The sequence below is a fragment of the Balaenoptera acutorostrata genome, chromosome 8 (genome assembly GCF_949987535.1).
Source record: "Balaenoptera acutorostrata chromosome 8, mBalAcu1.1, whole genome shotgun sequence".
Classification (NCBI taxonomy): domain Eukaryota; kingdom Metazoa; phylum Chordata; class Mammalia; order Artiodactyla; family Balaenopteridae; genus Balaenoptera; species Balaenoptera acutorostrata.
Window position 1 is genome coordinate 79340601 of NC_080071.1, and position 23689 is coordinate 79364289.

At 37.4% G+C, this 23689-nt stretch overlaps 1 protein-coding gene across 3 annotated transcripts in view; it reads right to left on the reverse strand.

Moving 5' to 3' along the window:
• Positions 1-23689, reverse strand: part of FARSB (phenylalanyl-tRNA synthetase subunit beta) — a 71844-nt gene that overhangs the window by 13527 nt on the left and 34628 nt on the right. For all 3 annotated transcript variants that reach the window (XM_057551209.1, XM_007166748.2, XM_007166746.2), the window contains 3 exons: positions 22033-22125; positions 18218-18335; positions 6740-6895 (listed from right to left, as the gene is read on the reverse strand). In XM_057551209.1, coding sequence (XP_057407192.1) covers positions 6740-6895; positions 18218-18335; positions 22033-22125 — 367 coding nt within the window. The remainder of the gene's footprint in view (positions 1-6739; positions 6896-18217; positions 18336-22032; positions 22126-23689) is intronic.

Genomic DNA, 23689 nt, shown 5'->3' on the forward strand with positions numbered 1-23689 from the left:
GTATATCCAAAAAAGACGAAAGCTCTAATTCGAAAAGATACATGCACCCCAATGTTCACAGCAGCACTATTTACAACAGCCAAGACATGGAAGCAACCTACATGTCCCTCAACAGATGAATGGATAAAGAAGATGTGGCACATATATACAATGGAATATTACTCAGCCATAAAAAGAATGAAATAATGCCATTTGCAGCAACATGGACGGACCTAGAGAATATCACACTAAGTAAAGTAAGTCAGACAGAAAAAGACAAATATTATATACCACTTACATGTGGAATCTAAAAAATAGTACAAATGAACTTATTTACAAAACAGAAACAGACTCACAGACATAGAAAACAAACTTATGGTTACCGAAGGGGAAGGGGGTGGGGATAAATTGGGAGTATGGGATTAAGAGATGCACGCTACCATATATAAAATAGATAAACAACAAGGATTAACTGTATAGCACAGGGAACTATATTCAGTATCTTGTAATAAACTATAATGGAAAAGAATCGGGGGGAAAAAAACCTGAGCAGTACAAATCACCCTAAAAATCCTCTCAACTTTCAGGATTTGGGTCCTTGAAACTGGAAATGAATTTCTTTTGCATCTCTTTTTATTTGGGCCATAGGCTTTTCTGTAGAACAGTGGAAGCCAAGGTCTAGTTTGGAAGCAGGAAAAAAAGCAGTACAAGGTGTTAAATAAAAATACCTTTCTCTCTCTCTCTCTTTTGTCCAGCACATACAGTTAAATTGAAACAACTCCAAAGTACGCATTAAATCACAGCATGCATTCTCAAAGGGGAATGAAAACTGGTTCTTGGGTGGGGAGAGGGGGGTATGAAAAAAATCTTATATTACAGTGGTTTGGAGCCCTCCAAAGATGAACCCTACTTAACAAAACTGTACTCCTTAGTATTCAGTTCATCTCACTGGGTTGTCTTGGGCTTTACAGGAGCAGCACTGACATGGAAAACATAGCAAATGTACGCAAGATCAGTGCTCCACGACTATGGCAACAGATAGCTCTGATCCAGTGACTGCAAGACTTTGTATCAAGTGCTCAATCGCAAGGTCATGTTGAGAGGTGACATGCATGTGCCAGGAATCACCACTGGCTGCCTTGTGGACTCTGTTCATGTGTGCTCTTGAGAGCTTCCCTGCGTAGTTCAGGCTTTGAGAATTAAATAAAAACAGTTTCTAATTTAAAAAGTTATTATTCAACACATCATTAACTACATCAAGTGCTGGAAAGAAAAAACATCAGCAATATCTAACTACCAGCTAATTAAAAGTTATCTTCTCTTATCAAGGAAAAGTTAAATTCACTAAAAATGACTTTTTAAGAAATTAATTTTTCAATTGTTTTACTTTTGCTGGAAAAGTGGGTTTTGAATGGTTTTTAAAAATTTTTGGTTACAGTTATATATTTAAATTAATTGCCAATTGGCATATATAGTTTGATGCACTACAATTTATATAAGTATGTAACATTAAAACCTATGCAGCAGATAACAAAGTTAAGTGTTAGTAGTTTTTTGATTTAACTCTCTCTCTCTCTCTTTTTTTTTTTTTTTTTTTCTGTCTGCACCGATAGGCTTGTAGGATCTCAGTTCCTCGACCAGGGACTGAACTTGGGCCACAGCAGTGAAAGCCTGGAATCCTAACCACTAGGCCACCAGAACTCCCTAATTTAACTCTTAACTTAAAAATGTTTACTTATTCTTAACCCTGAATTGAATTTTAAAAATAAGGTTTATACTTTTTATGTATAAAGCAAAGCTATACATATAGTACATAATAAATATGCAGTATACCAGTGGTATTAACATTTTATGGAGGGACAATTAGGAAAAAAATCTAAAAGGTTCCTTAAGGGAGAGATAATAAGAAGTTGAGAAACACTGTGTTACAAGACCTATCAGATGGGAAAGTGAGCTGACCAAGTCATTCAAGTGGGACCTGCTGTGGAACACGCACTCCAACACTGAGTACTGACATGTCAGGTGGGTACCAAGGCACACCAAAAGCACGAGGTGGTGAGCATGAGTGGAGAGAACTTTGCCTCATACATATAAGAGAGAGTGAGGCAAGGAAGTAAAACACACTCAAGAACAATACAGGGCTACGTGAATCACGATAACTGCTGAGGCTTTAATGGGCACTGTGGACCCATGTCATCCCGCTGTTTTGACGTGTGGTGATCACTGCAGACATGTTTAATATTGCTCTTAATAAAGCCTTCAAAGAAGGTAACAAAAACTGTAGTATTTGAAAGCTTGCCTCAAACACCGAAAAAAACCAGAGAATCAGAGGATTAAGGACTTTTTTTACACAGAGTAATAAGGTCAGAAGCTTAAAAACTTCCAAACCTTTTTTCTTTTAAACGTGGTGCCTTAACAGAGTAATGTCTTTGCTGATGGTAACTAAAAATGTGGAGACACTATACAGATCCCCCTTTTTTCCAGCCTAGACTTTTGTGTAAATCAGACCATAAATGGGAACACCTTTACTCCAGCAAGCTGTTCAATACATATTCTATTCTTCTCATATATTTCCAAGCTCATGTTACACTAAAAACCAGTATGAAGGCCAGGGAGACATCACAATTTCACCCATACTTTTTAGCATCTGAAATCTTTCACAGGTGTCCTGAAAGAGGAAAAAGGTCATGACCTACAGGTCAAGTCAATGATCATTAGGTGATGCTGTAACAGAAGGTATCTAAATAACCTCTGTGGGTACATATGGTGCAGGATTAAATGTGCCTATTACTTACAAGATTATTTTTCATTTCACAAAATGAATTCTGAGCAGCATGAAAATTAGAATTGTCAAAACTCAAAGTACTAAAACTTCTGTTTTTCCATCAGGAATCTTGTCTCAGGTTAAACTGACATTTTCCATAGATTTGTGAATAAACAAAACTGAAATAGTAACAAATTCAAGGGGAAAAAATACACACTCAAGTCAATGCAGCCAATCGCACACAAAGCCTACTACCTTCCCTAAGAAATTATTTTCGCCACTGATTTGCCCAGGAACCACATAACTGTTCTAAACACAAAAATGCTGCGAATTTTCCTTGCCCAGAAGTGGTTTTGAAAAGGATAAATGCATTTTAACATAATTTAGTTTGCAACAAACCACAAAAACAAAGGGGAAGAAGTCTGAAAAAAAGCGTGTACATATGCTGTAATGATCCGATCAAATGCCACTAAAACATGAGTTGTTCCAAGCGCTCAAAATGCTCTACAGTCTGTTAAAAAGTTAAACGTTCTTCTACTCAACGACTGCCCTTATTCTATCAGCAGTTCGGCATTCTACCTCACCTTGTGTTCCTAATTGCAGGGGCGCTCAGCAAATAAAAATTCTGTGAGACTAAGTGACCATGGCTTCTAATTGCGGCTGCACTCACAGGACTTGGGAGTGCTTCTCAGAGATCCACGGGCTGCAGAGGGCTGCTGTCTGCATGAGAAGCCAGGTTACACAACTCCCTGAGATCAATGTGATGATCAATGAGTTTCCAGATTTCTCTCACAGTGGACAGGGCCAAGTTTCTCAAGAGGGAATCAAGTTCTGTTCCACTCTCTACCACCAAACAAAGCAGCACAAAAGGAAGTCAGTGGTGTTCATTAGAAAGGACAGAGAGAGATTAGGTATATCTACCAATGGACTGACATTAGCAAGACTCTCTGGTGAACAGACTTAGCTCAATTATAATGGCAAAGCCACCAGGGACTTTTAATTATTAAAAGGTAAACCATATGCCAGAGTAATAGAAGACAACTCAGTAATCAAGAATGGCAGGAAACGGTAGCTCTTAATCTGTTTCTTCTTGACTTTTTTGATACTCTGAAGACCTTTTCTTGAAGCAGAAAAAGCCTTATGCAAAATAACAATAAATCTGAGGAAATGATGTAGCTAAACACGCCCCAGCAACCAAATTCCTGTGTAGAGATTTACTTAGGAGATATATATATATATATATATATATATATATATATATATATATATATATATATATATATATATATACATATTAAATTTTAGATGAAGAACTTATACCAACTTTACTGCTGACTTATTTTGACAAGCCACTTCTTTAGGTCTTGGTTTCTTTAACCATTTTAAAAAAAGGTAATCATATTTGTCATTACATAATCAAAATAGATAATCAAAATATAATATAACATTACAATATTCTATTATGAGAGCCAAAGTAAATTCAACAGGAAACACAAGATGGCCTCTGTCCTCATACAAAATCCAACACCAGTAACAATCTGGCCTAAAAAACTGAACATAAAGATCTACAACCACATCGTAAGTGGTTACAGTTTATGAATGTATTTTCTAATTTGAAAACACACACACCCACCCACACCCACACACACACCCACACACACACACTCCAAGCCAAAATGATAGACATCTACATATTAGGGAAATTAAGTACTAAGTATTATATTGTTTTGGTGCTAAAAGGATTAAAATTATAATATCATAGGTCTAGAATGATGAAAACAGAACTTAAAAAAAAGATCAACACATATGAGCTGTATCATAAAAGGTTCCGAGTGGCATAAAAGGTTCCAAGTGGAACTTTTCCAAATGCTGAATGCTGTAGCTTCTACCTTCATAAAGTTTCTTAAATCAGTCTTCTCCTTGGTATAGCCTTGGCCAACATTCAAAGTCAAGTCCTTATTCTCACTATAACACCTTTCAACCATTCTCTTCCCCTCTACTCTCCATGCCGCCCAACCTACATACTGCTGCCAGATTAATCCCTTCGAAGTACAGCTCTAATCACATCACTCACTTAAGGAAAAGAAAAAAAAGCAGCAGCAGCTTCAATATTTTCCAGCTAATTAGCTACAATTCCTTATTCTAGCACTCAGGACTCTAAATGTAGTCCCAAGCTTCTTCCTCACCCTGTAGTCAAACCAAACTGCAGGAGGCTATGTTTCCCATCATTTTTGCCTTTGCTCTGGTAGTTTGCCTTGCTTCCCCTGTCTCCCACCTATTCCTTCGAAGGCCTATGTCACTTTCCAGAAAGTCACTAACGCTTTCCCATATGCTCTTAAGAAACCACACCATCTCGCTCTTTGGAAACTTCAAGGCACTCGCCTTACCAGCTTATTGTGAAAGCTGGTATGCAGTGGTCATTCCCCCTGTAGGTTCCTTGACAGCAGGATCTGTGTCCTACTTATTCTGTCTTCTTGAAGCCTGTCTCATGACAGGGGAACTTAGAGGCTTCTGAGAAATATGTCTAAGGAACTTACTGAGGCAGGAGAGTCATTATATTAAGACACTGGTTTCTGGTTTATGGAAGCATCATTAATATAAAAGTTATATATAAAAGTATCATATCCACAACAAATTATGCTCCAATTTACCATTTCAGCTCTCTGCAACCTTTCAAATAAGAAAAAAAATTATATCTCATATATATGGCATAATCTGTTTCAGGAAACAGATTTTTATTCAGCTAATCTCTATATGAAGTAAAATTTCTGAGAAAAGACTCTGTATAGAAGGTTAAAAAAAGTGTGTCACATCAGCTTTCAGGTTGCCATTAACTTGGATGACCAGATCTTAAAGCAGAAATTCTAGAAGAGTCAACTGGTGAATGAGTAATGTAAAGCCACTATAAAGATAGGCAACTTGGTCTTGTGGAAGGAACACTGCGAGGCAGGCGCCCTGGGTTCCCCATGTGTGACCCAGCCCAACTCACTTAACTTGCCTATCCTTGGCTCCTTCACTTGTCAAATCAAGGAACTGGACTTGATGAACTCTAAGACCCAGTTCCAACACTCTAAAATTCTATAAGCATCACACATATCTTCACTGAATGATTACTAATGAGAGATGTGGTAGAAAATGATAACTCCCTGCAATATTTAATCTTTCAATTTTATTAAAAAAAAAGATAACTCCACAAATCTTCAACCTAAAAAGGCCATATATTTAGGGTTATTGCATTTTCAAAGAAGTTTCCAAATAAAAAAAAAAAAAATTGAAACAAACAACAATAAAAAACCATCTCTGAGGACTAAGAAAAATAAAACTAGGGGAAAACAAAACTATGTCCCCCCAAACCTCACACCACTACAAGTACTGCTAAATAACACTTTTAAAAAAAGTGAACGTTCCAATAGAAATTTAAGATGCCAAATAAAGTTACAAAATTGTCAGGTAAACAGTGGAAATAAAGTGGTAAAATGTTTCTTTCAAGTTGTTTCTGGATCTCTTGTCTAATACTGATTCAAGCTACAGGGATATGAAAAGCAAAAATTTCAGAATTCCTCAGACAACAAGAAACTAGCATTTTAGGGGTATATATACAATTTAGTTAGCCTAACTTCCAATGTCTCTCTTTTTTCTTCTTTTGCCTTAAAGGCATCAGGCAGGAGGCTCTGAGCACAAGTCATGAGTTTTGGTTCTCTCAGCTTCCAGTTTGGATTGTGGGTTGGCCATGGCTTGATGTTGCCAGTAACTAGGGGTTACAAGCACTCAGCTGGAACAAAAGTATACTGTGTGGCACTACAAGAGCTCTGAAAAGCATCTTCTCAAAATGCTGGAGGGAAAAAGGATATTTCTAGAAAATACTGACAATTAATTGATATGAAGCTCTATCTCTCACCTCCCCGCTAAATCAAAACCAAAAAGACTTTATCACAAATAGGGCTTCCCCTCTTCATTATGGGATCATTGACTCTAGACTCAGCTGGTCTGTCTCACCTTCTGATGCTCTGATCACATATCCTCCCTTCTTTTCGCCAGGAGGCACATCAAGTAGCTGCATGATTCTGTCCAGAAGCCCATGGATTATCTCAAACCCAGGATTCTTGTTGTAATAAACAGCACAGAGATGCCTGTAGTTTCTTGCACCTACATCTGAAAAAAATAAAAGAATTGGTCACAAGGCTACACTGACCATCACTTAAGAAGCTGATTTACCCCAAAACATAAACTCAAGCAAAATCAACAAAAAAGGAAACCAATTAGAAAACATAGAACCAATCAACCTCAGAAAGACAAGATAAGATGGTTTTTCAATCATTAAATTCCCTGAGGTGTTTTTACTTGGGGGAGATGTGGAAAACCCTCAGTGCTGGCCCAGGAACAGTAAGGCTTCATTGTGGTACGAATTGGTAAAGAATTTAGCAACATTTTTCAGAGCCTTAAAATTTCATACTCTTTTATTCACAATAGTATCCAAAAGAAATAATTCTAAATACAAAAATGGATTCATGTAGAAAGATATTACTTCTACATAAAGCATTATTTCCAATAGTGATAATTAGAAACAACCCAAATTGGGAAATGGCTACATAAACTACAGCACAATCACTCAGCAGAATACTACGCAGCTAAAAGACATCTTTATGAAGATTTATCATAATAGAGCTAGAATACTTACAATAGTAAACAAAACAAAAAAAGGAGGCCACAAAGTTCAAAAAGAGTCACAACTAAATTATATTATCTAAAGAATATACACAGGCTGGACAACTATGAAGCAAAGAAGGGAATGACTATCACAAAAGTTAGGATAGTGACTGCTCTAGGTAAAGGGAAGGTAGTTTTGATGGGGAAGGGTCTTAACTTGGATGGTTACACTAGTGTTTGCTTTATAATCTTTTTAAACTGTGTATGTCATATATACACATCACAATTAAACCATGAAAAAAAAAGCAATTTATGAAGAATCACAGCTATGTAAATATAACCACGAGCCAAAAAACTCCATGCACAGGAAAAAGAATGTAAAGAAATATACCTGAATGTTAATAGAGGTTCTGTTTGGGCAGGAATATTTTTTTTTCCCATTTTGCCTTGATTAGTATATTTTTTCTACTTTGAAAATCAGGACAAACTTACACAATGTTATATTTTTTTTAAAATAATTGCAATAATCCAAGTGAACTCTAACGGGTGACCAGATAAACTGGTTCACCCATACAATAGAATACTACTCAGCAATAAGGGAGACTTGATAACTTAGATGACTCAAGGACATGAAGCTGAAAGAAGCCAGTCTTAAAAGGCAATGTAAGTGGACAAAATAAGTCCATTTATATGACATTCTGGAAAAAGCAAAACTATACCAACAGAGAACAAGATAGTGGTTGCCCGGGGTTAGATGTGGGGGAAAAAATGTGACAACGTGGGGACATGTGGGTTTTGGGGGTGACAGAACGGTTCTGTATCCGTAGTGATGGTTACAAAAATTTAAAACTCATTTTTTTTTAAACATCTTTATTGGAGTATAATTGCTTTACAATGTTGTTAGTTTCTGCTGTATAATAAAGTGAATCAGCTATACATATACATATATCCCCATATCTCCTCCCTCTTGTGTCTCCCTCCCACCCTCCCTATCCCACCCCTCTACGTGGTCAAAAAGCACCGAGCTGATCTCCCTGTGCTATGCGGTTGCTTCCCACTAGCTATCTATTTTACATTTGGTAGTGGATATATGTCCATGCCACTCTCTCACTTCATCCCAGCTTACCCTTCCCCCTCCCCGTGTCCTCAAGTCCATTCTCTACGTCTGCATCTTTATTCCTGTCCTGCCCCTAGGTTAGTCAGAACCTTTTTTTTTTTTTTTTGAGATTCCATATATATGTGTTAGCATACGGTATTTGTTTTTCTCTTTCTGACTTACTTCACTCTGTGTGACAGACGCTAGGTCCATCCACCTCACTACAAATAACTCAATTTCGTTCCTTTTTATGGCTGAGTAATATTCCATTGTATATATGTCCCACATCTTCTTTAACCATTCATCTGTCGATGGACACTTAGGTTGCTTCCATGTCCTGGCTATTGTAAATAGTGCTGCAATGAACATTTTGGTACGTGACTCTTTTTTGAATTATGGTTTTCTCAGGGTATATGCCCAGTAGTGGGACTGCTGGGTCATACGGTAGTTCTATTTTTAGTAAAACTCATTTTTAAAGAAAGAAATGCATAGCATACAAAGACAGACTCAAATTCAGTGGAGATCATTTAACTTTTTAACAGGTAAATACACTTGTGGCCCTTTAATAAATTCTGGAGGAGACCACTGCTCTACACAAACAGTGAATGAATGTTGGCTTAGTTTTGCCTTTCAAATCAGGAAACGAGAAAGAACAAACTAATGTCTATCTGGGAGAACAAACTGAAAATAAAAAGCTGCTTCATATTAGCACGTATTGAGCAAAAGTTCTTCCACAGACTTATTCCCGTACCATAATTTGCACAAAATATAGAATGTCTTTTGCCTTCCAGATATCCAAATAAACAAATGAGTATTTTAAAACACTGTACTTTACTGCTAGTAATATAAAAGTTGGCCAATAAATAGGGTAAAAGGAAAGGGAAACTTAGTATCCCGAACTTAGTATCTTTCTATCAGCCTATCTGTCATCTTAATTCTCAAGACAATCATGTGAGCTAGGTTTTATTGTACCTATAAAGTGGATAGGGAAAATAAGATGGGGAAACAAAAGTTCAGAAAGGTTTTGCCCAAAGTCAAGCTAACTGCCTGGAGCTAACTGTAATTAATTACACAGCTAATTAGTTACAAAACCAGGATTTGACCAGCACTGTCTAACTCTAAAATCCATGCCCTCTCTACTATACAGTAGAAATCTCTAAATCTCTAAAGGATTTAGATGAAAATAAACAATATAAGGGCAAGCTTATGTATGAATATATTCTTAATATAGTCAAAGATGTGCATTCTTGAAATGTTTTTGATATGATACACAGATGTTTTCATTTTCAAAAGTTTTCATATTTAAGAACTGTAGTCAAGCAACTGAAATAAATTATTTTTAGAAGTCAGTTAACTGAACTTTCTAGCCTTCAACAGTATTGTAACTCATGGGAAGTACATTCTGAGTTAAACTTTGGACTGAACATACATAGAGAAATAACTGTTCTTGCCATGTAACATTTCTTAGCACCCACTATGCTCAAAGCACTCCACTCTAGGTATCCCTAGAGGGTAGAGGTCAAAGCCAGCATAGGGCCTGCACAGACTAAACCCTCAACAATTATTTTCTGAATAAATGAACAAAGCCTGGAAAGGAAGCTAAGCATACACAAAAAAATCATTAAACAAGGCCAGGACAAGACAGCGGCCACATTTTAAGTCAGCACAAGAGCCAGCTGGTGTCGGAAAGTGAGTACTGTGCCACTGCCGCTCTCCATCATTTCCATGTGCAAGAATAAAGTAATCTGGTACCTAAAAGCTATAATCGGAGGTGTCGGAATAAAGATTAATATTAAAACCAGGCAGGCATCGAACGTCACTAAATCAACCACATGCATTAACTAAAATGAGGGGCCTGATTGCTCTGTAGGAGCGCGTGCGCACACACACACACACACACACTCACTCACTCACACTCCTCTCCCCCTCCTCTCCCTCTCCCTCCCTGCTCAACCCCTCTCCCCACCCCCCTTCCCTTGAAGGGAAAAAAATGAAATGAAACAAAACTAATTTATCCCTTTCATATTACGGACTTGCTTCTGGGTATCTCTGCCATGTGGTACCCATTTGTTGGTGTCACATGCTTTCACTTTAACACACAGACACGTATTGAAACCACTTTGTAGTCCCATTTGTGCTGTGAGAGAAGGGTCCAACAGTAATGCCATCATTCAGAGAGCTTAGCAACACAAACTGGAAGCTCTATTTTGGTAACCTTTGCCTTGGAATACTTCTGTCCTGATCTCCAAATTATGTAAAACTTGCCTTTCTGATAAGAGGAGCAACATCTGGTTTAAAGACTTAGAATTTAAAAAAAAATAATTAAGTGATTTTGACGATCAGAATAATGAAGTTACAATAAAAAATACAGGACTTAAAAAAAATTATACTCCATTCAAGAAAGGTTTCAGGATGTTTACAGCACATGCATATACAATAATGAGCTATATATTTTTAAACTCAATTTTGCAGTATTTTAAGGAAAGGCCACTGACTTTTAGGGCTTTATACTAAACCCACCATAAGAATTAGATTAAATATATTATTTAGGTGCCCCCTCCCAGCTCCCACCACTGATTGGCTGGTTTTTCACATCTCTCCCAAGTGCTACCATTCCCTCTAGACTTGCTTCCTCACATCTTGCTAAGACATTCCCTCTGAATTAGCTGGATTGAATTAAAAGAGAAAATAACCACATACTCAGTTCCACCCAGAATTTCTCCTTGGAGAAACTGCTAGGCATAATAAAATTCCCACTTCCTAGTATTTTGCACTGAGAGACCATATTACATCACAGGAAGTTCACTGACTGCATGCCGCAAAATAAGAACTATTTAAATTTCATGCCAAAACTAGGGTTTGTTGGAAATGCCTCAGTTCTTTATAACTCAGTTAACAGACCTCTTGTGTCATGCCATCAAACAATTCTGCTTTTTAAATAGGCCTGCCAAGTATGTCAGCCTAAATTACCAGTGTCTTTCACAGACTTCAAAGTACTGCCCGGAGAGGCTGATGTAAACCACCCAGAGAAGGGGTGGCTGGCTACAATTCTGGAAGCTGAAAGAACATGCCAAATGATTTTATAAAAGAAGAAAAAAGGAAAAAAAAGTGATATGTGATGTCCCTTAGTAAATGACTATCACATACAACTCAAATTTTTCAAACAGCCTAGTGTAGATTCTCTCTCACCAAAGTACCAATGATTAAAAGCAAATTAGGGGTGTTAGACAATGTTATCGTAAGTGGCACAGAATGCAAAAGGATAAGAGTCTTCAAGAGAAGCTTTCCATCTCTATTCTCACATTCACCGAGAAGCCCAAATGAAGATGCTAGGAGAGGGTTTCCCTGGGGCGCAGTGGTTAAGAATCTGCCTGCCAATGCAGGGGGCACCAGTTCGACCCCTGGTCCAGGAAGATCCCACATGCCGCAGAGCAACTAAGCCCATGTGCCACAACTACTGAGCCTGCGCTCTAGAGCCCAAGAGCCACAACTACTGAGCCTGCATGCCACACCTACTGAAGCCCACGTGCCTAGAGCCTGTGCTCCACAACAAGAGAAGCCACTGCAATGAGAAGCCCGCACACTGCAACAAAGAATAGCCCCCGCTCGCCGCAACTAGAGAAAAGCCTGCATGCAGCAAAAAAGACCCAACACAGCCAAAAATAAAATAAATAAAATAAAATAAATAAATTTTAAAAAAGAAAAAAAAAGATGCTAGGAGAAAGCCTACTGGGGAAACAACAGAGCTCCCAGGGCAATTGGTGGCTGATACTGAGCTTGAGAATAATAGCCTGGCCAAGCTCAGAAAATGAAACAAATCAACTTGATTTTTAGTCTATTCCATCTAACAAATTTCTTTAATATTGGTACCCATGAGACTAGTATAGCTAATATTACAAATTTTACTTATCTTCAGAAGAAATTCAGAGTAGGCCTAATGATTCACAAAAGCTATGAGAATCCTGTCAAGACACAGACCTTAAAAAATTAGATCTAATATGGGAGAACAGGAACCTTTACACACTCTTGGTAGGACTGCAAATTTGTAAAAAATCCTTTTTAGAAGAGAATTTGACAAGGTAGCAAACATTTAATATGCATACCAATGGACTGACCAATTCAATTTCTAAAAACACGTATTTGTATAAGGGTACAAGGATATTCATTACAATAGACATATTTTAGCAAAAACCTGGTAACAATCTAAACAGTCGTCATAATAGTTTGAGTCAATAAATTACAGTATATCCATATAATGAGATACTATGCAGCCATTAAAAAGAATGAGGTGGACAGAATGTGTTCATAGGGAAAAAGTACAGGACAGAAAAAGCATAATCCTATTTGTATAAACACTAAAAAGAATTTACCTGTATCTGTGGCTATATATAGAAATGTAAAACATACATTCTATGCATATGCATAGAATGTCTGGCAACTAATTCTAAGAGTAGGATTTGGGAGAAGTTGGATATGTGTATATTTTTTTTTTTTTTTTTATAAATTTATTTATTTTATTTATTTATTTTTGGCTGTGTTGGGTCTTCGTTGCTGTGTGCGGGCTTTCTCTAGTTGCGGCGAGCGGGGGCTACTCTTCATTGCGGTGCGCAGGCTTCTCATTGCGGTGGCTTCTCTTATTGTGGAGCACGGGCTCTAGGCGCATGGGCTTCAGTAGTTGTGGCACTTGGGCTCAGTAGTTGTGGCTCACAGGCTCTAGAGCGCAGGCTCTGTAGTTGTGGCGCACGAGCTTAGTTGCTCTGCGGCATGTGGGATCTTCCCGGACCAGGGCTCGAACCCGTGTCCCCTGCATTGGCAGGCGGATTCTTAACCACTGCGCCACCAGGGAAGCCCTGTGTATATTTTTTTTAATGTGAAAACAACAGAATTACTCTTAATACATATTTGTGAAAGTTCTTAAAGATATTACAAATACATTTTCAATTTTAAAAACAAACATAATAAAACCTAAGAACAATTTTCCTTAAAACACTTCTATATTACGGCACTGAGGTAAAGACTTTTCTTTTTTTAAATAATGCTGAAAGCCAAGAAACAAATGTGAGGAAAAATCTATGACCTTCTCAATGCATGAAGGAAAAAGTTACATCCTTGTGGGTTGGCTTTTATTTCGTTAACATAAACCTGGAATGGATTTTTATCTATTAAAAAAATACGATATTCAATGCATGACAGAGCACATTATACTCATGTTAGCAGATCTTAACTATGTGAACCAAACGTACTAAAATAACTTTCTACATTAAAAATGATGGTATTCACACAGTTAAGATGCCATCACATATGCGAATGATGCTACTTCAAATACTGTTAATGTCAATGTTCCTTACACCCATATTTTTTGGATTATTAATTGGAAATTCTACATGCCAAAAATATGAAGTAGTAAAATTAAACTAATCTAGATTGATGACATAAGCTCTCTTCAGAAAGCCACATTCCACATGTGGATGTGAGATAATCTTCCACTATTTAATGGCTGCAGAATTAATGGACAATTTCTCAGAGCTGAAGTATTTTACAAGCTCATAATGAAAATGCTTTCATTGAGCTTTATATCAAGCAAAGAATTATACCAAAAACTACAAAGACTGGATCCCTAGAGTTTAGCAGGTTACAAAATAAGACAGATACATGAAAGGTACAAACTGACAGCAAACAGAAGGAACAAACCAAATCATAAAAGAACAGTGAATTAGCTCTGTTCTATGCAGCCATGGTGGTCCCAGGAGGAGAAAAGAACAAGAATTTTAAATATACTAAAGTTAAAAAAAATTAACTTTAAATTTAAAAGTTTAAAAAAAATTCTAGATTTCCATATCCAAACTAGGCAAGGTAAGAAGTAGATCTTTCAGATTTAGAAAAGCTTCAGGGAGAATGAGAAATTTTAGCAACTATTTAAGCAGCAATTTGGGGGACAGAGGAAAGGTGGCTTGTTCCAGGGCTGAAGCAACGCTCTGGAGACGCAGGAACGACCTGAGCAATACAATAATTATTAAAACCCAGCAGTTTTAAAATTATTAAATTGCAGTAGTTAAAACTAAAGGGCTGGGCTTCCCTGGTGGCGCAGTGGTTGAGAATCTGCCTGCCAATGCAGGGGACACGGGTTCGAGCCCTGGTCTGGGAAGATCCCACATGCCGCAGAGCAACTAAGCCCGTGCACCACAACTACTGAGCCTGCGTGCCACAACTACTGAAGTCTGTGAGCCTAGATCCCATGCTCCGCAACAAGAGAAGCCACCACAATGAGAAGCCCACGCACCACAACGAAGAGTAGCCCCCACTCGCCGCAACTAGAGAAAGCCCACGCACAGCAACGAAGACCCAATGCAGCCAAAATAAAAAATAAATAAATAAAAATTAAAAAAAAAAAACCCAACATTCCTACTTTCTTAAGTAAATTCCTACATTAGTACGTTTTGGTTTTCTTTTCCTAAAAAAAAAACAAAAAACCAGTGCACAACAGAAGAAAAACCAATTAAGTTCAAAGTTAGGATAAAAATGAGCCCCAAGTGCCTTAGCAAGGTGATATTAACCCTTTAATGGCCAGCAAAGGTTTTCAATTCATTCTCAAAGAAAATTTCCAGAGACCAAGAAGCTACATATTGGGCCTTAGGGACTGCTAATACCCTGATAGTCAGAGCAAACACCAAACGGTGCTTATTACGTGGCTGGAACTTTTCAAAATACATTTAATTTTTACAAGTCTACTGAAATAAGTGCTATCATTATTCCCATTGTACAGATGAGGAAACTGAGGCACCAAGAAATTAAATAAATTGTCCAAAGTTAAGCAGCTGGTAAGTGGCAGAACCATGACTCAAACGCAGGCGCCCTGGCTGCAGAGCTGCTCATGGGACCACGGTGCTGGGCTGCGTCTCCTGCAGAGCCCTCTCTGTACACCAGATGACAGGCAGGGAGGTCACAGGTCCATACTTAGAATAATCCATCAGAAAAGCTTCTTCTGTTACGAAATAAAATCCAGGCCTACCTAAACAGGAAACACACTCCACATAAACTAAAGCAAACCCATGTTTTCAAGATGGTAGACTTACTGAGTGCATCTACCTCCTCTTATTCCTCAAATCCCATTGATAGGACAGAAAACTGTAAAGAAAAACAATAAACCATGATGGTGTAAGACAACAGGCTAAAGTAATATCAGTTAAAAATGGATTGATGTGGAAAACAGAGCAGAATAATCACAACTAAAATCAGGTATAAAAGAGGTTTGCTACAGAGATAAGAACTACTCTTCCTGATGAAACAAAGTGTAGCAGAAAGACAAATCTTTGAATTAAAAAGTATATGGATGGGGTTTCTGGAACTATCACCAGGGTGATCTGTTAAATGACGGCCTAAACCACTTGTATTTAAGAACAGCTCTCTTTCAACCTCCAAGCATGGGCTTTCCCAAGAAACACAGAGAAAAAGAAAACCAGCAAAGGCACCTCTACCCAGGACTGCAGTACAGTAAAGTGGTGTTCCATGCCTACAGCGAAACCCTCCCTGTGGCAACTGTGGGGACCGCAGCTCGCTCCTCACCCTCACCGCCCGGGCTCTGAGCTGCCTGCTTGTGAGCGTGCCCAGCCCCGCAGGGAGCCTCTGCCACTAGGGAAGAGTCCTGTTGCTGAAACAGTATTACAGAACTTTTGAGGAAATCTCGAGTAATTAACCTAATCCTATATTTAGAAATATGAAAGGATCACCAAGGATCAAAACAACATAAAACTCAAAGAACTAGGATGAAAGGTAACAAGTCAAAGTTAATAGAAAAAACTGACATAGGAATTACAACAAATTCTCAGTTATCTATACCAATGGATGATTTGAGGCATAAGAACCCTCAAAACTATTTGCAGCTGGCACTGAAAATGTTTTCTGATTTCTATTACAGATTTATCATCCAAGGAAAATTCTACACAGAACTTTTATTCTCTAAGGAGCTAAGCACTGAGACCAAAATTCTGGCCCTAGCTCTAAGTCCCTTATTTTACGCAGCCTTGAGCAAATTACCACTTTTCTGTCTTAATTTTCCAGTATATTAAATGGGGACAATATTTTGTCCCATTTGCCTCAAAGAGATGTTTTAACAATCAAAAAAGAAAAAGTACCTTAAAAAATTTTGGGGGGGGGAAGCAAAAAGCACCATACAAATGCAAGGTGACACTGTTAACTGAAGACAGGCTGCATACTGGGAGCAGATGGAATCCAGCCTAGGCTGAAAGGTTTGCAATGGACAGTCCACAGGGCACCTTTATAGAATCTATTTCCTAAGACAGGCCGATTTACAGTCAATAGTTCTTGGCTACTTTCTAGTCATTAGAATGACGCCATGTTGTCCTCTGCAGGAGAAACTGAGGAAAAGGCCCCCTCTTTTGTCAACGGATTCAAAAGAACACATTCTGAATTCTGCAGAGTCTGGAGTAAGACTGAATAAATACTGCTAGGACTTCAACTGTTAAATCCAGGGAATCAAAGAAACACTGCCAGTAATTTAGTCATTTGAGGGCACTGCTCACCAAGAGATACCACATATGCAGCTGGAACAGTCAGTCGGATTTATATATAAGTTGAAGACATGGAGAAGTTTGAACGAGACAGGCTTTCTTGGCAATCAGGTTTAAGGACTTACTAAATACATAATATATTTATTAAGTAACAGCTACATTCCAAATATTAGACGAAGCAACTTGTTGTACTAACAAGTCCAGACCATCCTCAAAAGAAGCAAAAACTGGTAAAACACATTTACAATCACTGGTACAACAGTAATATGAACAATCATTGTTAAACTAGAATAGTAAGATATCAAGTACGTCAAAATGATATGCATATAAATCACATGACATAAGAAAAAAAGAAATACTCCACAGTGCTTTTCAAGTTGAGGTTTTAATAGGGCTCTTCATAAATATTATTAAATTCTCTGTTAAAATTTGCTTTCTAGGGCTTCCCTGGTGGCGCAGTGGTTGAGAATCTGCCTGCTAATGCAGGGGACACAGGTTCGAGCCCTGGTCTGGGAGGATCCCACATGCCGCGGAGCAGCTGGGCCTGTGAGCCACAATTACTGAGCCTGCGCGTCTGGAGCCTGTGCTCCGCAACAAGAGAGGCCGTGATAGAGAAAGGCCCGCGCACCGCGATGAAGAGTGGCCCCCGCTCGCCGCAACTAGAGGAAGCACTAGCACAGAAACGAAGACCCAACACAGCCAAAAATAAATAAATAAATAAATAAATAATTAAAGGTGCTAATAATTAAAAAAAAAAAAACAATTTGCTGTCTATTAAAAGTAAGAGATATTGCAATCAAATATCTGGCCCTTGCTTGGATTGATTCACATAAATCAGTCATGAAAATTAAACTTATGAAACAACTGGGAAAATTCAAACACTAGCTGGATATTTGATGATAAGATATAATAATGGCATTGGATTATTAAAAAAAATAGTGGTAGCCCTTACCTTTCATAAATACAAACTACAGTGTTTGTTAATAAAATGATGTGATATCTAAGATTTATACTAAACGAATACAAGGAAGTGGGTTGGACTATAGATGAAAGAAGTCTGGCCATGTGTGAGTTGATAACTCTTGAAGGTGGGTGCTGGAATCACAGGAGTAATTACATTATTTCCTCTATTTTTATATACAGTTGAAGTTTTCATAATAAAAAATGCTTTAAGTATACAAATCAAAGGTGACTCATTCTTACCTCTGCTAGAATCTTGTATTACAATGTCAGAGATTTCAAACAGTTTCAGAGGAAGGGGCATCTTCCGATTCGCAGCTATGGTCTTTAGGAGGCCAGGAAGAAGGGTAGTGCGTGCCACCTACAGGAGAAGACATGAAATTGCACTGACCAAATAGGAACCAGACATACTTGATTAATCCATGGCCTCACAGGAAGACCCTTTTGGAAAATGCAATGCCTAAATATCCAAGTCATTTTTAATTTTTAATTCCAGTACTTCATATCCTGCTTCATTTCACAAAGTAATTGAAGTAAATTACAAGAAATACAAATATTTAAACAGTTTTAACATGAATTAACCAAATTTTTAAAAACTAGGACCAGGGAAAAAATGTAAATGCAATTAAAATACCAGGACAATGAGAAAAACAGAACACAAATATGTAGGCACTAAAAAACCACATAGCTGCTATGGGCAGGATGTGACTACAGTTTTCAGCTTAGTAGCCAAAACAAATAGGAAAACGTCTAGTTATTTCATTCTTAATATTCATAAGAAATACAAATACACATTCCAATTCTTAAAAAAAAAAAAAAAAAAAAGGCAAAACTTCCCCTGCTTTTGTCTGTGAAATAAATTTCTCATTCTAAGCTGTATGAGATATGTTAGCTTTCAACACATCATGTTACCAGAAGGGTTTTATGAGCGACGGTATTACATCTGCAGTCAGACTCCAACACCATTATCTTTTGCCCAGACTCTGCATGAGCTTCCTAGGATAATTTCTCTGCTTCCACTTTGCCACCTTATGATCTATTATTCTCCCCACAGACGTGGCCCTTTAAGACCTAAATCAGATCATGGAACGCTCCTGCTCAAAAACGTCCAATGGACTTCCATCAGATTTTGAATAAAACCCATGCGCAAAAAAAAAACAAAAAAACAAAAAAAAAACAAAAAAAAAACCCATGCGCTACATGGGGCTTTATGTGAATCTGGCCCTAGCCCCCTCTCCAACCCTGACGCCTGCTGTTCCCCCTGGCTTACTGCACGTGCTCCAGCCACACACTGCCATCAGGATCCCATCCCAGGCCTCCACACGTGCTCTTTCCTCTGCCTCATACATTCTTCCTCTAGATTCGTATGTAGCTATCTTACTTCCTTCAGGTCTCTGCTCAAAGGTCTACATGGTCCTACATGTGCCTGCCCTGCCCACCCTGGCTAAAACAGCAGCCCCTCTTAGATCCTGCATATGTAACAAGGACTTGCTAGATTGTGTTGAGGAAAGAAGAGAACACAGGGACTTCCCTGGTGGCGCAGTGGATAAGACTCCATGCTCCCAATGCAGGGGGCCCGGGTTCAATCCCTGGTCAGGGAACTAGATCTCACATGCATACCACAACTAAGGAGCCCGGGAGCCACAACTAAGGAGCCCATGTGCTGCAACTAAGAAGCCTGCCTGCCGCAACTAAGACCCAGCGCAACCAAATAAATAAATAAATATTAAAAAAAAAAAAAAAGAAGAGAACACCTTTCCTACTACATTCACTCTACCAGAAAGCTGCTATTAGCCTTCAACTCAGTGTTTTCTGAAATATGGGTCACTTTCCCAACCAGAGAGAAAGTGCCCAAACCATTCACAGAACAAAACTACAATGTTAAAGAAAGTTTAACTTATTAGAATAGAAACAAGCCACTTTTGTAGATGACTTTTTTAGGTTTTTTTTCACTTTATTTTATAGATAAGATTTATTTCTTTAAAAACTCACAGCAACACAAAAATTTAAACCTGAATCAGATCAAGCTCCTAGATCTAACTCCAATTTACTGAAAATATAGGGGACCACAGGAATATAGTCAGCAAAATCCTAACTGTGAGAACCCTACAGGATAAGTGACCCAGTTTCTTCCACAAAGTGAAAGGGGGAGGGGGAGAGAGGGAAAGAGATGAATGGATGGAGGAGCAACCTGTGGATTAAAAGAGACTTAAGAAGCACATCAATCAACTTTAATGTATGAACCTCATTTGAACCCCAAATCAAATAAACTATTTAAAAAAAGACACCTGAGAAAATTTGAACAATAATTGGATATTTGAGGATATTAAGGAATACTATTGCTAATTTAGGGGGATATGGTAATTTTCTGTAATTGTGTTTACAATAATTATAGTAAAATTGTACATACTTCAGTAAATAACATTTCTCTTATTTCATCCATTCTCTAGTATAACTACTACCAGAAAATAGCCCAAAGTTAAGAATTATGCAAAAGAAAGAATAAGCTTAGACAATAAATTGAGATACGAGACCATGAACAACTTACACTTATTTTAACCATAAATAAATATAAACCTGTTAGCCACATTGGTAATGGTAGGACGTTATCTGTTCATAAAGGAGGAGTAAAATAGAGAATCTGTCAAATCTAAAAGACAGACTCTCATCTCTTATGTATTTAATGCAGAAATATTGAATCTTACGTGTGCTGAGCCACAGCTATTTAGAGTGACATTTAATGTGTTTCTGATTTGTTTTCCTTCCACTAGTATAAAATAGATACGATGTAAACCCTAAAGAACATAACATTACCACATTGTAAGAAATCTATCAAGCTTGAGAAATAAAACTGGGAGAAAAAGAAATACTGGAAAAAACTCAAATAAAAATCCATTAAGATTTACTGAAAAATTTCTCTATCCAAATGAATTTGAACATCTCTTATTAAAGAGAACACCTCACACGTCTTAGAAAAGCTAGTGGGCATCAGAAATCAAAATATAAAAATTATCACAATCCTTCTAAACTAGCGTAAAGATTCTTCAAAGTTCTGACACTGAATATGGAGAAAGAATTTATGTATTTGATGCATATTATTAGCAATTAGCTCTTTAGTCTAGCTCTAATCTGCCACATTAGTACGTAGCTCTATACATTAAATCTAACTTTAAAAAATCTAAATATTAACATTTTTAGAACTTTTAGAATTTTTAGAACTAATCCAGACACTACTTTTACAAAAGTGAAAACCAAGATCCAAAGAAACTATCTCAAATCAGAGTTCATGTATTATTTCATCATTAACTTTCTGAAAAGCATGTCCTTCCAATTCTAAGATTCCCCTTGATTCTAGAAGACATGATCTTCTCTAAAGCCTGTTTAAAAAAACACTGAAATGCATATACAAGGAAAATAGAATGAGCTTATTAGTATGAAAGAGATAAGACGATTCAACGTCATTAATAAGCAAAGATATTATAACTCTGAAATGCTCTCTTTTGATAGTTAAGGTCTGAATCTATCATGTAAATCACTTAACGTTTACTATTAAGGGAGTATCATTCTCATTTAAATATTCCTAACCTCCACATGAAACTGCCAATAAACTAGACAATTACAATGAAAGGCACAGTCAGCATGGTCCAGAACTGGCATAACGACTTATTTCAAAGTAAAAGACTTAATGGAGGTACTGGGAACAGGTGTAGTTTCACTTATTACAAATGGGTGGAAAAGAGATGAAACCTGAAAATAGTATTAAAAAAAAAAAAATCAATTGTGAAATGGAAAGTTCAGACAAGAAAGGCTGGGCTAGGTATAGGTAGCACAAAGCAAGTAAGAACCACCTATAAGGTTAATCAAGAAAAGATTATAAAATGTTTAAAGAATTTTTGTCAGTAATGTATGTAAGAACCAAATATAAACCTATCCAAGAAGAAATTCTAAAGAAGCTCTATGATTTTGCCATTTGAGATAAAATAACTGAAGAGACTTTTCATAACTCATGTACTGCCTCTCAGTTTTTACCCAAATTCTTAACTACTTAAAACTCTTACCTGAAATTCAGCTGTTTTAGGATTACTTATGAGGACTGCCTTTGTTGCAGAGATATGCAAACCCAGTTTATCAGCAATATCTTCTTGGGAGCACTAAGAAATACATAAAAATAGATCAATATGGAAAAGCAATGACTAAATCCAATATAAAAAGTATTTAACGCTGTAACAACTTTTGATGGCCTCATGGCAATGTAGATTATATAAAGTAAACTAAGAATAAGCTGAGAATAAACATATATCAATTAAATTCAGGTCCACAGCAGATGCAATTTAACATTAATAATTCTCTTACAATGAGTTCTAACCATGATGCAGAGCTAAAGTACATTTTTCACATGGAGCTGGTGGTATAACCTGTACTTGGGCCCCCCTAAGCTAGCCTCCCATTGACCTTACCAGTCTAGTCTCCTACAATCCCCTACTCATTTCCTGAATTGTACACTTTTCCCTACCTTTACCTGAAATGCCCTCCCTGCCCGACTTGCTGCCACTCCGCCCCCTGCAAGATTCTACTTAAAAGACATCTCTTCCACCACTTCCATAAAAATAACCCTAATGACTCCAGTCGGAAATTCTCTCTCCCTCCTTGGTGTTCATATGACTTTCTGTTTTGACTACTATTGTAACCTCTGCAAAATCTGTACTGACTTGTGACAGAATGGTGCGACTAAGAGCAGAATTCAAATGGCCTCAACGATGTCACTTAACTTCAGTGCATATGTGCTTGATAAAGCTCTGGGTAATGAGCAAACTCCTAAGCATTCACCCACCAAAAAGAGAAAGATGCCTGTCACCCTCAAGAACCAGGATGGGAGGCAGAATTCTGAAAATAAAACTCAATGACTATGAGATACAGCAAGTCTTTATCTCAATGACTATGAGATAAAGCAAATACACTACTTGGCACAAACTAAGTGATCAAAAAATATTAATGATGATAATTAATGTCATTATTAAGAATAAACAATTATCACATATATTAATGTTAACGTTTGAAAGAGTTTAAAACTTAACATGAAAACTGATGTACCATCAGTTACTCTTTTCTATTTTCCAACATTAGGTTGGAAAATAGAAAACTGTCCTCAAGGACTAGTGGTCTGTATTTCACTTAGAAAAAAAGAACGGGTTTAGATCCATTTTATGCCAATGCCAGTTCTAATGACTTCTGCCTTGTTCTTTCAGGAAGGATTCTGAAGACACATCCAGGCACAGCAGAAAAGAGCTCCCTGCACCGCCACAGCTGCAGCAGTGGAGAATGGCAGCAGGCATGCTGGGAATAACCATTTTTTCCTCCATAACATGGAGGAGTTTTAATAACAAGATTTAGACATAATGTGACCAATTAGGAAATGCAATTTACATGATGCAATCTATTCTCAAACAGAACTAGTACTGTCTGTATCAAAGAAAAAGGCCCCACAGACACATGGCTACACAGCTAGGTATCTGAGTGACCTTGCACTTTATCATGATGACGGACCATAAGGGATAGAGGCAAGAAGCAATTTAAATCAGGTATCCTGAAGTGGCAGTAGCTGGTATACAGGATGAAATGTTTATAAGTGTTAATATTTATGTGTTTATTTTAAATAAACACATTTACTTGTTAGAAAAAATAGAATAAGCAAACGAAGCCCATAATTTTTACAAA